Source organism: Eurytemora carolleeae, unplaced genomic scaffold (assembly GCF_000591075.1).
Source record: "Eurytemora carolleeae unplaced genomic scaffold, Eaff_2.0 scaffold620, whole genome shotgun sequence".
NCBI classification, from domain to species: Eukaryota; Metazoa; Arthropoda; class Copepoda; order Calanoida; family Temoridae; genus Eurytemora; species Eurytemora carolleeae.
Genome location: NW_019396554.1, coordinates 88,103 through 103,116, shown reverse-complemented (window position 1 = coordinate 103,116; position 15,014 = coordinate 88,103). Strand labels below are relative to the sequence as shown.

General features: G+C 32.0%; 3 protein-coding genes across 6 annotated transcripts; all 3 read right to left on the bottom strand.

The window, feature by feature from the left end:
- Window positions 1–218: 218 nt before the first annotated feature.
- LOC111705396 (phosphoglycerate mutase 2) lies at window positions 219–2,512 on the bottom strand. Its single transcript, XM_023477927.1, has 3 exons — window positions 2,406–2,512; window positions 1,175–1,259; window positions 219–352 (listed from the first exon to the last, which is right to left on the bottom strand). Exons 1-3 carry the CDS (start codon window positions 2,421–2,423, stop codon window positions 219–221), a joined length of 237 nt encoding a protein of 78 aa, XP_023333695.1. The 5' UTR covers window positions 2,424–2,512.
- A 3,614-nt stretch (window positions 2,513–6,126) lies between these two features.
- LOC111705409 (transcription initiation factor TFIID subunit 10) lies at window positions 6,127–8,381 on the bottom strand. Its single transcript, XM_023477950.1, has 5 exons — window positions 8,298–8,381; window positions 8,063–8,110; window positions 7,507–7,549; window positions 6,776–6,850; window positions 6,127–6,223 (listed from the first exon to the last, which is right to left on the bottom strand). The coding sequence occupies exons 1-5, from the start codon at window positions 8,325–8,327 to the stop codon at window positions 6,150–6,152; spliced, it is 270 nt and encodes an 89-aa protein (XP_023333718.1). The 5' UTR covers window positions 8,328–8,381; the 3' UTR covers window positions 6,127–6,149.
- LOC111705408 (retinol dehydrogenase 14) lies at window positions 8,343–13,254 on the bottom strand. Of its 4 annotated transcripts, none has more exons than XM_023477945.1 (12): window positions 13,143–13,254; window positions 12,424–12,532; window positions 11,302–12,228; window positions 11,022–11,056; window positions 10,753–10,892; window positions 10,515–10,699; window positions 10,314–10,421; window positions 9,997–10,082; window positions 9,512–9,591; window positions 9,004–9,091; window positions 8,669–8,711; window positions 8,343–8,591 (listed from the first exon to the last, which is right to left on the bottom strand). In XM_023477945.1, exons 3-12 carry the CDS (start codon window positions 11,410–11,412, stop codon window positions 8,529–8,531), a joined length of 939 nt encoding a protein of 312 aa, XP_023333713.1. In that variant the 5' UTR covers window positions 11,413–12,228; window positions 12,424–12,532; window positions 13,143–13,254; the 3' UTR covers window positions 8,343–8,528. The 4 variants fall into 4 exon arrangements, with proteins under 4 accessions (XP_023333713.1, XP_023333715.1, XP_023333716.1 ...); XM_023477947.1 differs by having other exon boundaries at window positions 9,004–9,081; XM_023477948.1 differs by having other exon boundaries at window positions 11,022–11,025.
- Window positions 13,255–15,014: the final 1,760 nt, after the last annotated feature.

The following is a 15,014-nucleotide window of genomic DNA, read 5'->3' as shown; positions in this document are numbered from 1 at the left end:
GTTATTGAAAACCATCAAAATCTGAAACTTGCATATTTGGCGGATTTTTGTATTTTTTATTTCTTGTTTGCAGCTTTGTTACATGTGGAATGTCTAACTTATCACTGAATTATGGTAATTTAATTTTTGCTCTTGAAAAGGGACTGAATGAATACTTTCCGAATGCTGAAACAAAAATCAAAAGCATTTACTCCACTTGATTTAAGTTAAAAAGAAAATCATTCTTTACCTATTTCCTCAAGAACAGTTTTTAGAGTGATTTGTGCACGCTGCAGAACAGATGTATGTGCAGCATCAAAGGTGTAGCCAGCATCCTTCAATGCCTTGCCTCCAGCCTTGGCCTCATTCATGCCTTAACAATAACTTTGCCAATACTTTTCTTGCATGATATCTTTTCTATAAATTAAACCACCAATTGATGTAAATACCAGTTTTTTTGGATTCACTTTTTTCCCTTAAGGATGAATCCAGAGATACGTCTCAAATTTGAGACGCAGCTCAGTCATGGTTGGTTCCACTTAAAATTGTATTCAGTGTTTCGAGATTTGAGCCGGCGTTTGTTTGGAACCAGTTTTTGGCAGTTCAGTGACATGGTTTAAATTATTTAAATTTGGCCTCTAGTTTTCCTGGTCCTTGTATTATACCTCTTACTAGCCATGCAGACCAAGTTTTCCACATTTTACACGTTTTATCTTTATGAACAACAGTTTTACTGGTTCTATATGTTTTACTTTTAGGGCTTTGTCCAGCGTCAAACCAGCCCCAGGCCCAGCTTTCCACATTATACATGTTTTAAATTCAAAACCAAGTCTTGTGTCACTCCAGTGTCACTCCTGGTTTCCACATTCCACATGTTTTACCTTTAGGACAAAGGGCCGTGTCAATCAAGCCACAGACCCGGGTTTCCTTGTTCCATGCAGTTAAAGATATTTAAGGCGTCCTGCATCAAACCTTCCACAAAAACGGCTTTCAATCCTGGTGTCTTTTGCTATATCTTTAGGACTGATTGTGCAACAAAACCAGGTTTCCTAATCGTTGTGTTATACCTTTTGGGCTGAGTCCCAAATCGAACCAGTCACTGAACCTGTTTTGCTTCACATTTTTTACCTTCAGGACTAAGTCCTGTTTTAGTCCATGACCACAGAATTGGTTTTTCTGGTTCCATGTGTCTTACCTTTAGGGCTCAGTCCCGCATCAAACCAGCCACAGAACCGGTTTTCCTGGTTCCACGTGGACTCGCCGTGGCGGATCATTACCACCTAAACATAACATTTCTTTGGTTTTTTGAACAATTGTTCAGATCTAAAACTGTCACTTCTTTAATTCATTACAAAGTATATTTATTAAATAAAAGATTCATCAAATATTCTAAGATTACAAATTGATAATTTCATAATTTTTAATTTAAATCGTAATAAAAAAGTTTTTTTTTGTGAAATTCAAGAAAAAATAGTTTAATGATTACAATATTGAATAAAATATTGTATGACCGGAAATGCTGACAAATCATTTTAGGATTACTTTTTCTTATTTAACTACATTCTTAGATAACTATATAACTTCAACTTTTCTTTATATCCATCAGAGCTAAAAACTTTAGAATGAGATATCATTAATCCCAATTATTTAATCTGAGTATCCAATGGACACACTTTTGATTTTTGAAATTTCGAAGTTTCGAATTTCGTAAAGTTGAATAGATAAATTTAAAATGCATGTGTTGAGAATATCTATAAGCATTGATTTTCAATATCTAAATTCTAATGGATGATAAAAATTATAACAAAATAAATCTACCTTTAAAAATAAATCAAAACATTTAATCAAGACACATTTTCTTTTTTAAATTGTCAAATTTTCAAGTAGATCATGGTTCAAAAAGTACAATAGTCGAAAATTCAAAGGCAATTTTTAAGTTAATCTCTGCATGATGTTTTTTGTTATAAAATTCAAAATATATAGAGTTAAACCCTAAATATAGAATACATTGGAAGAATTTATCAAATGTCGTCTTTTTTAAATGGGTTTTGCCGCTGGGAATGTTATAACTAAAAGCATAGTATCCCTGAATCTCAGTAATTGTACTGAATGTACTGAAGCTGTCGTATATTTTCTCAAACTGTCATTCTGCTCGAAGCTTGACAAAGGGATATATGTACTATAACAATATAAAAATTTCTTTGTTGAAAGTGATGTTTTTTTCCAGAATACGATTATTTTTTAAATAATCACATAGACATGTTGGGACATCTTTTAAGATATTTAATCAAAAAACTAAATATTTGCGACATTCCATTATCAGGAGATTCAGAAAATGACATTTGATAAATTCTTCTGATGTATTCCATATTTAGGGTTCAACTGTATAAAAATTCTTAAATTCTTATTATTCAATAAATTCTAACCTTGTAAGTTTTCCCCATACTGCGTGCGGAGTTAAACTAATAAATTCAAACTTAAAATTTATCATTAATTTTATTATTAAATTCAAAATGAAGGGGACTGTTCTCATTTTAAAACTTATGGTTCATCTTATTTATCCATTTAAATTTTCGCTAACACTCCCTTAACGGGACGGGACGGGATACTAATTTTTTAAGATTGGAATGTCCGATTCACACCCATTAAGTCTTAGAATCATCCAGGAACACAGAGACATACCTTTTGGCTAAAAATTTAGTGCTTTTGGAAACCATGAGACGTCATTTGAAACTTTGAAAAGAGATGAAGGAAGGGTTAAGACATTTTTTAAAAGAAATTGAAAAAATAAACTCAACTACTTATATCACACACTTAATTTGATAAAAATGTTGAACTTTTTTCAAGCAGAAGAACAGTCTAATAATGGGATGAAAAGTCACAAACATGATTAATAAAATCTTGAACTTTATGTCTGAGAAAGATAAAAGTTTGAATCCTGTCTCGAGAGAGGATAGAGACTGAATGTGAAATAGAGGTTATATGTAGTGAAATAGAGGTTACATGTCTAGCTTTCTTTACAGNGGGGAGTGTGTCCCTGATGTTAAATAATCTTAAAAGTTTGATTTCCATAATTAAGAAAATGGAAAGTTACATGCATGTTTTCCCAAAGGGTGATGACGTGGTGTAAAAAAATAGGGAATTCTAACATTTTATATGACGGGCCTAAAATATCTTAAATTTGAGATTTTTGATACAAAATTTCATTTTTCAGTTTTGACAGTAGTTTACAGTGTGTCCCACATCACATTAGATCGCTTATAACTTTTAATTGAGATTTTATCGTAAGAATTCATTTTTGAAAATGAATCGTTTAATGAAAATGTTATACATATTAAAATTTTCTTGCAGAACACACAAATGGTGTTTTTTAGTGTTATGTGGCGTATTTTGGCTTTAAACCTTGGAGATAATCCAATATATATTCAGATTTGGTAAAGAAACTATAGCAGACATAATAATATTATGGCTTTTGAAATTAGGTATTACAATGCTAATTCATAACAAGGACGATATCGAATTCGTCACTGAATTCCCATGTTTTTTGGGACACCCTGTATATTCAGATTTGGTAAAGAAAGGACGTGAAAATCTGCGGGGAAATGTTAGAAATGAAATAAACAAATATCCGCACAGTCGTCTCTGAAGTCTCATTATTTGTGGGTAACACTGTATATAGGTATGTGGGGGCCTGACAGCGCTGTTTTAAATAAACCGGAATAGCTTATTAATTGTTTAATCTAAAGTCGTCTTCGATCTTAGAAATAGTTTTCAACATTCAGTTAGCAACCCAGTTTTGGCAATATTTTAAATGAATAACAAACTAGTTCTAGTCTTGTGCTTTCACAAATCCGGAGATACGAATGATTTGTTCAGAATTAGATAATTAATTTCTTGTTTGTTCGAAATCGAAACAAAATTCTTTAAACCTTAGGCAGACCACATTTTGGAAATGGTAAAATACTACGGCTATTTCACTGTAAATGTGCACGCTCTCACGCAAAAATCAGGCACTTTTTTGTCAACTTTTGTGTACAAAAATGAATAAATAAAAGAAATTAAAAAAGTTAAACGTATAATTGAATAAATAAAATTCCCATATACCTCTCCGGACACTTTTACATATAAAGATTACAGCTCATGTTTTTATACATAGTAATTGACCAATTATAATGATCATTCTTTGCTCATTATATGCCTTTAATTCATTCTCAATAGACTGAGATAATTCAGTCACATCAAGCTGTGCAATAGGAAGATGAAATTTAAGCAATCTTGTAAATTTCTTTAAAAAAAGAAAATACTTTCACCAGTAGCTTGACGATTATTTGGCCGCTAGGTGTCTCTACTCTCGATTCTTCAGAGGTTCAAGTGGAAGAGACACCTATAGACTACCGTTTAAAGTACATAATATATAAAACAAATAAAAAATATCATGAAATTTCAACTTTATATGATGGCATCGAATTAAATTCGATATTAATAGGTTGCAATATCTGAATGGTTAGTTTTAAATTAAATTGAATCATTTATGATCCGAGTGAAATATTGCAACTCCGTGAATTTGTATGGACGCTACGCTCTACGGTATGAGTCGTGTTAAACAATTGTCTCCTAGCTTACAGACGCAACAGATAAAATTTAGATTAGTAGCGATCACCATCGAATTAGATTAGACGTTATCCTTTACCCCCTCTAGTTTTTTGCGAACACTCCCATTAATACAACTGCTTGGCAACTAGCTGACAAAAGGAATCAGACCGGTGACATGGCTCAAATTTGGTCGTGTGTCCGACGTAAGGTTTAAACTATGTCAGGCTGAAAAGCCTTCACCTATAAGGGATTGTGATGGCATACCTCTTGTAGGTCAAGGAGCTGTTGGACACTTCCCTAGCTGTATGATATGATAAGTCTAACTGTCTTTTTACATATTTCACGGTTTTTGGGTTTCACAATAAGTTTGGATATCACTATATTTTAATAAATAATCTCTTTAAAAAAGCAATTCCATGTTTTAAAAATTAGATTTTTATAGTTGTAAATGATTGATAAGGTCCTCAAATTTGAAAAGTGAAGTCAAAATCTTCGAAGATCACATAACTTTAACCCTATCCCTATTGGGTTATTTTTGCATAATTAACATAGCAGACGAAACTCTTACAGATTACAGCTTTCTCAGTAGGTACCACTATACTAAATCTAAGAATTATTTGAAAAGACGATATCGAATTCGTCACTGAATTCCCATGTTTTTGGGACACCCTGTATTACAAACTGTAATTTCTGTTGGATCAAATAATGTAAGTTTGAAATATCTAAGGTTTACACCACCAGGTTGCAAAGATAAAGGAATTTTGAAATTCCAGTTTTTGTCAAAAACTGTTCCTTTGTTTAAAACTATGATGTTGAAAAAGTGAAGAAGTTTGAGCGTTCTAATGTAACCCGTTTTAAGGGAAAAAGCCACGGGGGGGGGGGGGGGGTAGAAAACCCCCTGTGACTTTCTTAATTTTAATTGTATTTACTCTATATAATGACTTGAGCATATCGGCTTCAGAAACAAAAACAGAAAATTGTCAGAATTAAAAACTTTTTGACGAAGTCTTCACACTTTTGATGAGTCAAAGAGTTTTTCGTCTTTTAAATTAAGAAAAAATTTACATTAAAAAAGTTTACAAATCGAAAGATTTATAAAACAAACATTAATAATTTTAGTAAAACCAACCTTTTGTAATAAGTTGTTATATCTACTAGTTTAAAATTGGAAATATATTTCAAAAATTAAGTTAAATACAATGATTTTAGAAACAAGATATATTTACATTGATACAATTAGTGTCTAGTACTAGTACATGATAATATTTATGGGTAAGAATATGATAGTACCATGACAGGAGGTTTTAGGACAAAATAGTAGGGAGGTTGGTTTACACTACCCCCTGTACTCCAGGTACTACTGGTAGTAGGGAGGTTTATATAAAGATAGATAGATATATAGATAGATAGATGGATGACTGATAGAAATATAGATGAATAAATGAATTGTTAATTAGATTAATAAGTAAGATGTATAGATTAACATTGAACAGATTGTGGATTAATGGATACTAGATAGAAAGATGGATATATGAAGAGGACTGGCTAGATTGTTTAATGAAGAATATTTCAGAATCTTAAGCTGTTAAATAAGGATTAAAATTACCTAGTGACACAAGTCTCAGTAGTCTAGGGTCTGTTGTGTCAAAACCTAGGGGTTCATAATTATTATTATTATTATCTTACAAAACTTTTTGAATTCATTAATTCACAGCTTTTGGGAATTTCAAATTTCTTCAGTGCAAGTACAATTTTGAATTATAATTTTAGTCATCATCATTTGTAATGTAAGTGATCATGTTCAAGGTCAAAGTCAAGGTGGAAATTAAAGGTCAAGATTAAAAATCAAAATTATAGGTCAATATGAATGTCAAGGTCAAGTTCAAGGTTAAAGTTTAAGGTCAAGTTTGAAGACCAAAGTCAATTTTTAAGTTCAAGGTCAAGTTTAAAGTTCAAGGTTAAAGTTCAAGGTCAAGGTTAAAGTTCAAGGTCAAGTTTAAAGTTCAAGGTCAAGGTTAAAGTTCAAGGTTCGAAGTCAAGGTCAAAGTTCAAAGGCAAGGTTCACAGTCAAGGTCAAAGTTCAAGGTCAAAGTTCAAGGTCAAAGTTCAAGGTCAAAGTTGAATGTCAAGGTAAACTTGTTTAATGTCATTGGTTAAGGATAAATGTTTGAAGTTTAAGGTCAAGGTTATATAGTGTTCGAACCTGCTGAAGCCAGGTAGTGTGAGGTAACAGCGTCAGGTATAGTTGGAGTATAGTCTTCTAATTGTCCCATCAGATCTTGAATTAGAAATTAGATAAATCTTCTAATTGTCCCATTAGATCTTGAATTAGAAATTAGATACATTTTCTAATTGTCCCATTAGATCTTGAATTAGAAATTAGATACATTTTCTAATTGTCCCATTAGATCTAAATTAGAAATTAGATACATTTTCTAAGCGTCCCATTAGATCTTATATTAGAAATTAGATACATTTTCTAATTGTCCCATTAGATCTTGAATTAGAAATTAGATAAATCTTCTAATTGTCTCATCAGATCTTGAATTAGAACTAGTAATTGCATTCAAAATCAAATCAACCATCATTCCTGGGGAATCCACCTTGAGCTCCCTTCCAGAACTTTCTTTGACAAACCAAGATGTTCCAATGAACATCCCATTTTACCATTTATGTTATAAAATCCTAGCACTGAGATGAATTTAGTTTAGAAAGAAAGAAACCCAAGTAAAACCAAGCTTAACTCAAAATATGATATCATATCATATAAAATCACAAGTTTTTATTTTAAAAATATCAGAATCCATTGTGAAAATCATTGCTGTTTTGTGATTTGAGGATTAATTCGGTAGAACCAAGTGAGTTCAAAACCGGTTTTCAGCACGATATAAATAAAAATTAGATATAGTATCTTGGAAATGAATTGATCTAAACCTGAGAGGGGTGGCGAGGTTTGCTGGGGTGGCTGAAATCCAGGCTAAAAATACAAAAAATGTCTATCTAATAATCTAATAAGATCCATAAAACTGTGGAATAGGAAGACGATCCATTTCACAAACAAGTTGATTTCAAAGCATTCAAAGCGTTAAAAACTATTTGCTTCAAAACACCAAAACAGATAAGATTGTCTCAGAGGACTGTTAGTGTAACGGTGCCCTAAAAGCTTTGTCTGATCAAGTATAAATTAGAAATCTTTGTTTATTATTTTAAAAACTGATTGTTTTCAATTACGACTTGCGCATTTCTTCTGCAGGAAAACATGTGGGAATCGGAATGATCTTAATAAAACACTTTTAACCTAGAATGTCGACAATATCTTCCATACTATTTATCATTTAAAGGTTTCAAGGGTTCCGTTGCGAATTGGGCATTGCCATCTTTGCATGAAGAGTCACTGGAAGTTACGCTTACAAACTCTTAAAATAATCTCCTATCCTATCCTATCCTATCCTATCCTATCCTATCCTATCCTATCCTATCCTGATTATACCTGATTATGAGGACCTCCATTCCCAACCACTTCATGCTGACCGTTCATCTTAAACCCAGTCAATCATTTAATTAAGAAAATGATGCTAATAATGATAATGATAACAATAACCATTATTATAATAATAGTAATAGTAATAATGATAAATAAAAGTAGCAATATCAATAACAATAAAATATCATTAAAAATTAAAAATGCTTGTCTAAAAAATTAATTGATTGCTTAAAACTGGTTCCTGTTGCAGTCCTTGTCCCTGCCCTGCCATATTATTTAAACCTAATCTGAAACATAAGATTTATTAGTGTGCACTTTTTATTATTATTATTAACGTTAAATCTACAGTCAAAGTATCATGTCCTACAGGCTATGATTCGTTGAGCTCCAGGTTAATTTGCACTTTTTATATAACAAATACAACGCAGGTGGTCTTGCTCTCAAAAAACTTCATTTCAAATATGATGATAAATTATTTATGCTCTTCTATTGCTGATATGGAGAAGTCCCAGAGCTCTGAGCCCAAACGATCATTCTAAAGAAATAAAAGATGTTCAGAACATTAAAATTTATATCTTAACTTGCACATCTTATGTTGGTGATTATTATTACCTCTTCCAGATATCTTTGTATTGCAGGAACAGATTTTCTATTTCTAAACAAAGAATTCGTGAATCGATTAAATTCATCTATATACATATTTATACTTGTATGATTGTTTCAATACCGTAAACGTCAAAAATGCTGAACCGAGTCAGATCCGAGTCAAAATTCAGTTTTAGAATGAAATCCACCAGTAAAAAAAACAGAAAATACGCAAAATTTGTTTAATATTTTTTTTAAGATGTGCTAAAAGTATGGCTTGCAAAAAGAATGTTACTAAAAAGGGACAAAAAGCGCCATTTAAGTCTCGTCATTAAAAATTATTATTATTGAATTTTCTTTACTTGATAAAAACTGGACTTGCAAGTGTACTTTTAAGAATGCAGTACACGACACTGTCTGCTCCCTCCTCGGCGGACTGGCTGAACAGTGCTATGTTTACAAACAATGTTTAATCCAGTTGTTTTATCGTGGCGTACATTTGACTTATGGCAGAAACAATCTGAAGAACTGAGGAGGGTCACCCAGTCCGAAATATATTTTCAATGAAATGTGGAACTAACATCTACTTAATTAACTCTTTGAGATTTGGTCCATCATCAAATCAACATCACTTAAACATAATATTGCTTAAACATCGTTTTCATATTCTATTTTTATGAGTCCCACTGTAGTAAATATCAAAGTTATAAATGTTTTCAATTTTATGTCTCAATAACTGCAAACATGAGTCAAAATAAGGCTTCGAATAAAAATATGTAAGAATCAAAACCTCCCCCAGAACTTTTTATGAAGAAAACCCAAATTTTAGACTTCTAAATGCAAAAAAAAACTATAAAATAAACATTGTCCCTAATGGAATGATAATAAATGGAAGAATGACCCAAGGAGTTCCATGTTCTCTTCCTAATCCAGTTCTACACCAGCCTGGGCTAAGACACAATTCAATTTCTAAAAAATAAATTGTCCGGCGGGGGGGGGATGTTGTGAAATGCGGGTGTACCTTGAGATTTTTTCAGGGGAAGAGAAATTGATCAAAAATATATTTTATAAAGTTCTGTGTAATTTAATGGATTATTATAATAGAACATATTTAAATAATATTTAAACTCCTAGCTCTACAAGTTGTCTAGTGGTTAGAAATGAAACTACTAATTGCGTAGATTAACATTTAAATCAGGGTGATAATTATGATATAATCATTTACAATTAAAAGTTCCAAAAGATTTGGTAATTACAGTTGTCTTGAGGGGCAATCTCCTTGGGTTTAAGCAGATTTTTACACCAAGCTTACACTTTTTTCTTCTTTAAGAGGAGGTTTTGGAATTGAATTCTGCCTAACGGTGATAATTTTAATATTGTTGAGATATTTCTGAAGCTGATATCCCCATAAAGCCATCATTAGTTTACTATCACAATACTCCTATACAAAGTAATCTCTACTTGATGGGACGATGTGGTCAGAATTAAAAAAAATTATCTATATTAAAATTGGCGTGTTAAATTACAATGTTAAAAAAAAAATGTTTTTTTTTTGCGTATTTTACATGGGCCAAAGGAAGAATTTTTATGGCTTGTGATTTATCTGATTGGACCTCTAGTCGTTAGGCTACAACATATAGGGATTATGATGAAGGAATTATTTTTTTTTCACCTGAGTTACGCCTCTACTGCTTCTACTAGGTTCTCCATTTTTTAAAGTTTCAAAATTAATCCGACCCTTGGTAAGGTGGGACGAAGAAACTAATATTATTCTGGGGTCCTAAAAACATTTGTATTGAATATTTAATTGAAATAAACAAACAATCATTACTTTTAAGGTCAGATGTTAACTAAAATTTTCAGTTTTATTTACCTGAGAATCCTGCAAGGTTGGACTCAGCAGCTGAATAAGCTGGAAATGCGCGAGATAGTTTACTCCAAAGTGTACTTCCCAGCCGTCAGCTGTTTTCCCGCCATTTTTCTGCATTGTTCCCGCATTACATACGATACAATCCAATCGAGGAAACCGTTGTTTTACTTCAGAACAAAATTTCTTTACTTAAAAAACAGCTGTTAAGTTGAAAAAAAATGATGTCTTAAAAAGTGTTTACCTGCGGATAGTGAGTTTAAATCTAGTTTTAAAATGTGTATTTTTGTCGGAATTGGGAATTCACTGAGAAAACGTCTTTGCTCTTCCCCGTTTTCCAGCACACCAGAGTTTCTTGTAGTAAGAATAAGCTCAGCTCTTCCCCTTTACACAAGGATATTAATGTTATCAAACATTTAGTGTGATCAAATCAAATCAAATGACGTGACATGACATATTTTATGGACGTCCTGTTCAATTAGATCAATTTTTCAAAATCTAATTTTTAGTTACCTGGCTAATTTTTTTGCGGTTTCAAGTCCAATTCCCTTAAAAATGGTTATTAAAGTGATTTAATGACTTATTATTTTGTTATTATAATTACAATTAGAACAAGGAGCATCCTTAAAATTGTTTTAATACAGCTCTATATTAGAACAAATATAAATAATTCCACAATTCTTAAGAAATAATTGAACCTTGAAGAAAAAAAAATACTCTTGATTATTTATAAAAAACATAATTGCATTTATAACATTTGTTTTCCAACTGTATAGTGAGTAAAAAACCGGACCTTGGTGCCCCCTGTTATCAAAATTACTCTCCCGGGAGGTACAGGATAGTCCCCAAGTACCACCATTCTAAAATTTATCTGAAAAACATTTAATTTTTTTATAATATTCATAAATTAAGGCACTTGTTTGGAAAGTATTCTTTGGCATTTTAGTTTTGATTCATTTTTTTACAGATCATTCATTTAAGGATACAGGATTCAGGGATTCAGAATAACAAGGCTCAGGATTCAGGGATTCTGTGTTCAGTGTTTGTTTTGTTTAGGTATTCAGGTGTGGAAGTTTGGTGGTCAAGAGATTCATGGTTTTGTATTGAGAGCTTAAGGTTCAGAGTTTAGAGCTTATGGTTCATGGTTCAGGACTCCTGAGTTCAGAATAGAAGGAACGCATTGCTCTGAGTTCAGAGTAGAAGGAACACATTGATCTGCGTTCAGGGTAGAAGGAACGTATTTCTCTGAAATCAGGAAGAAGGAACATATTGCTTAGAGTTCAGGGTAGAAGGAACATATTACTCTGAGTTCAGGGTAGAAGAAACGTATTGCTAAGAGTTCAGGGTAGAAGGAACATATTACTCTGAGTTCAGGGTAGAAGAAACGTATTGCTAAGAGTTCAGGGTAGAAGGAACATATTACTCTGAGTTCAGGGTAGAAGGAACATATTGATCTGAGTTCATGGTAGAAGGAACATATTACTATGAGTTCAGAGTAGAAGGAACATATTGCTCTGAGTTCAGGGTAGAAGGAACATATTACTCTGAGTTCAGGGTAGAAGGATCATATTACTCTGAGTTCAGGGTAGAAGAAACGTATTGCTTAGAGTTCAGGGTAGAAGGAACATATTATTCTGGAGTTCAGGGTAGAAGGAACGTATTGCTCCAAGGTATTTGATCTGATGTAGATTCAACCAGAATTCTCACCCCTTCAACAGGTCTGAACAAACAAATATATAAAAATTTATTTTATTTTCTATTTTTTTTACATAAACAAAAATATGCTGTTCAAGAAAGAAAGACAGTTAGTCAATCTTTTAATTAAATACATGGATAAAATACTTTTTGTTCAGTAATACAAACACCTTCCGTGATGGATTAAGTAAAAGAGATCTATTGAATTAATTTGTTTTACCTTTCTTTTTTTCCTTTCTTGGGACTTTCGGAGTTCTTGTGTGTCTTCATGTGCAGTCGTAAATATGAGTCACGGACAAATGTTTTTCCACATAAATCACAAGTGTAACCTAGAACATTAAATGAAATCGCAAACTGGAAATAATATAATATTTTCTAAATGAAGATGCACATTATAGATCGTAGATAGTTTAACTATTCAAGTTGAATTTCATTAAGTCGTTTTCAAATGTTAATAATTGTAACAGATTGATAAATTGAAATAATGATCATAAACATGAACATTGAAGGCCCATTCAGATGTAGCACTTATGCCCAATAGTCAATACCTGGTTAGAGGGGCTTTAGGCGTAATTTCAAGTGATCTTCCTTTTGTAGGGTAGCGTGTTCGATTCACAACAGTACCCTTTAAACCTTGAACTAATTAAGGTTGTCAGATTTACCTAATAAATCTAAAGAAAATCTTTTAATTGTTGAACACTTTGTTTAACACCGGGTTTTAGAGGAATTCAAGCGGTGTTTGATAGATTTACACGCAGAGATCACTGTAGTCAATGAACAACCAAAAGTTTAAAGGGTACCCGTGTAAATCGGACAATGTCCTCTTTGCATGGAGGGTCACTTGAAATTGCACTTACAGTCCCTTATTTAATGATTGCAAAATAAATAACGCGCTAAAAATAAGAAGATATCTTATAAATGGTCTTTCAAAAGAATCACCTTTCAGACCAACATGCTGCTCCTCGTGATTTTTTAGTTCTCCTCTTTGTGGAAACCGTTTACCACAAATACCACATTCATATTTACCCTCACCTAAATAGATAAATGTTTACCAAAAATACCACATACATATTTACCCTATACTAAATATATAAATGTTTACCAAAGAAACCTCATTCCAATTTACCCTATACTAAATAGATAAATGTTTTCCACATATACCTACCACATACATATTTACCCTGTCCTAAATAGATAAATGTTTACCACAAATACAACATTCATATTTACACTGTACTAAATCAATAGATAAAATAATATTTACAACGTATACCACATTCAATACCATGTCCTAAACTCAAACAATAAATTAATTGTTACCACAAAAACCACATTAATATTAACCCTGTCCTAAATCAATAGATAAATGTTTACCACAAATTCTCAATCAATAAATCAATATTTACCTAAAAATACCACATTTAAATTTACTCTGTTCTAAACTTAATCAAAAAAAATAAATGTCCTATTGATAGATACTGCAGTAATTTTATAATTTTATTCGTTTCTTAAATTGCTTTATTATTAGATATTATTAAAATCTTTTTGATCACTGAATGGTGAATCATAAAAAAATAGAAGGAGTTATCATTAAGCTATTTTTGGACAAAGAAGCCAGCAGAACTTTAAAAAAAAACATTTATCGACTGGATCCGGATTAACTTTTGTGAAATGACAGATCCAAGGCCCGGATCCGGATTAACTTGTGTGAAATGACGGATCCAAGGCCCGGATCCTATTGATAATATTATCCAACTAATGGTAGTAAAGTATTAATGTCACGTGTCTCCGTCTGTATCACGTGATCAGTATACTGCACTACCATTGGAGGGAGTTCTGGTCACGTGATACGGACATATATTTTACATATATACGTTTTGGTATAATTTTGACACAGTTTTAAGTCAATTTCTCAAGACTCAAATCTTTCCCACATTTTCCCAAAAATAAAATATTTAAATTATATTAAAGTGGTCAACGTTTATATCAATACAATGAAGGCAAAATTTCTATATAAGTCTTTATCAAATTACAAGTTTACAGTGCACTTTTGCTCAGATCCGTTCAAAACCAAAAAATGCATTTAATATACATAATTTTAAGCTTGCATGCAAAAATCAGCCTCCTACAACATGTAAAATCTGTGGTAAGATGACCCAAAATGAAACTGCCGGCTACTAGCGCGCCAGTCAGAATGCTCTGATATTTATTTTGACCCCAGAAATGAATTTCTCGTGCACAATTACCTATAAATCGACATACAACATGTAAAATCTGTGCTAAGATGACCCATAATGTAACTGCCGGAGAAGCTGAAAAGCATGTCCAATGTCCATGCTGTTTAAAAGCTTCGTAGAAATAGAGAATTGAAATCGAAATTACTACATTGTATTGATATTTACGACGACTACTATACCTGAGATGAGTGTTCCTATGAGCCTGGTAGAATGTTTTGTTCCTAAATATATCAAGATTAAAGGGACTCTTCACGATATTTGAATTAAAGGGACTCTTCACATTATTTGAATTAAAGGGACTCTTTACAATAATTGAATTAAAGGGACTCTTCACGATATTTGAATTAAAGGGACTCTTCACGATATTTGAATTAAAGGGACTCTTCACATTATTTGAATTAAAGGGACTCTTTACAATATTTGAATTAAAGGGACTCTTTACGGTATTTGAATTAAAGGGACTCTTCACGATATTTGAATTAAAGAGACTCTTCACGATATTTGAATTAAAGGGAATCTTCACGATATTTGAATTAAAGGGAATCTTCACGATATTTGAATTAAAGGGACTCTT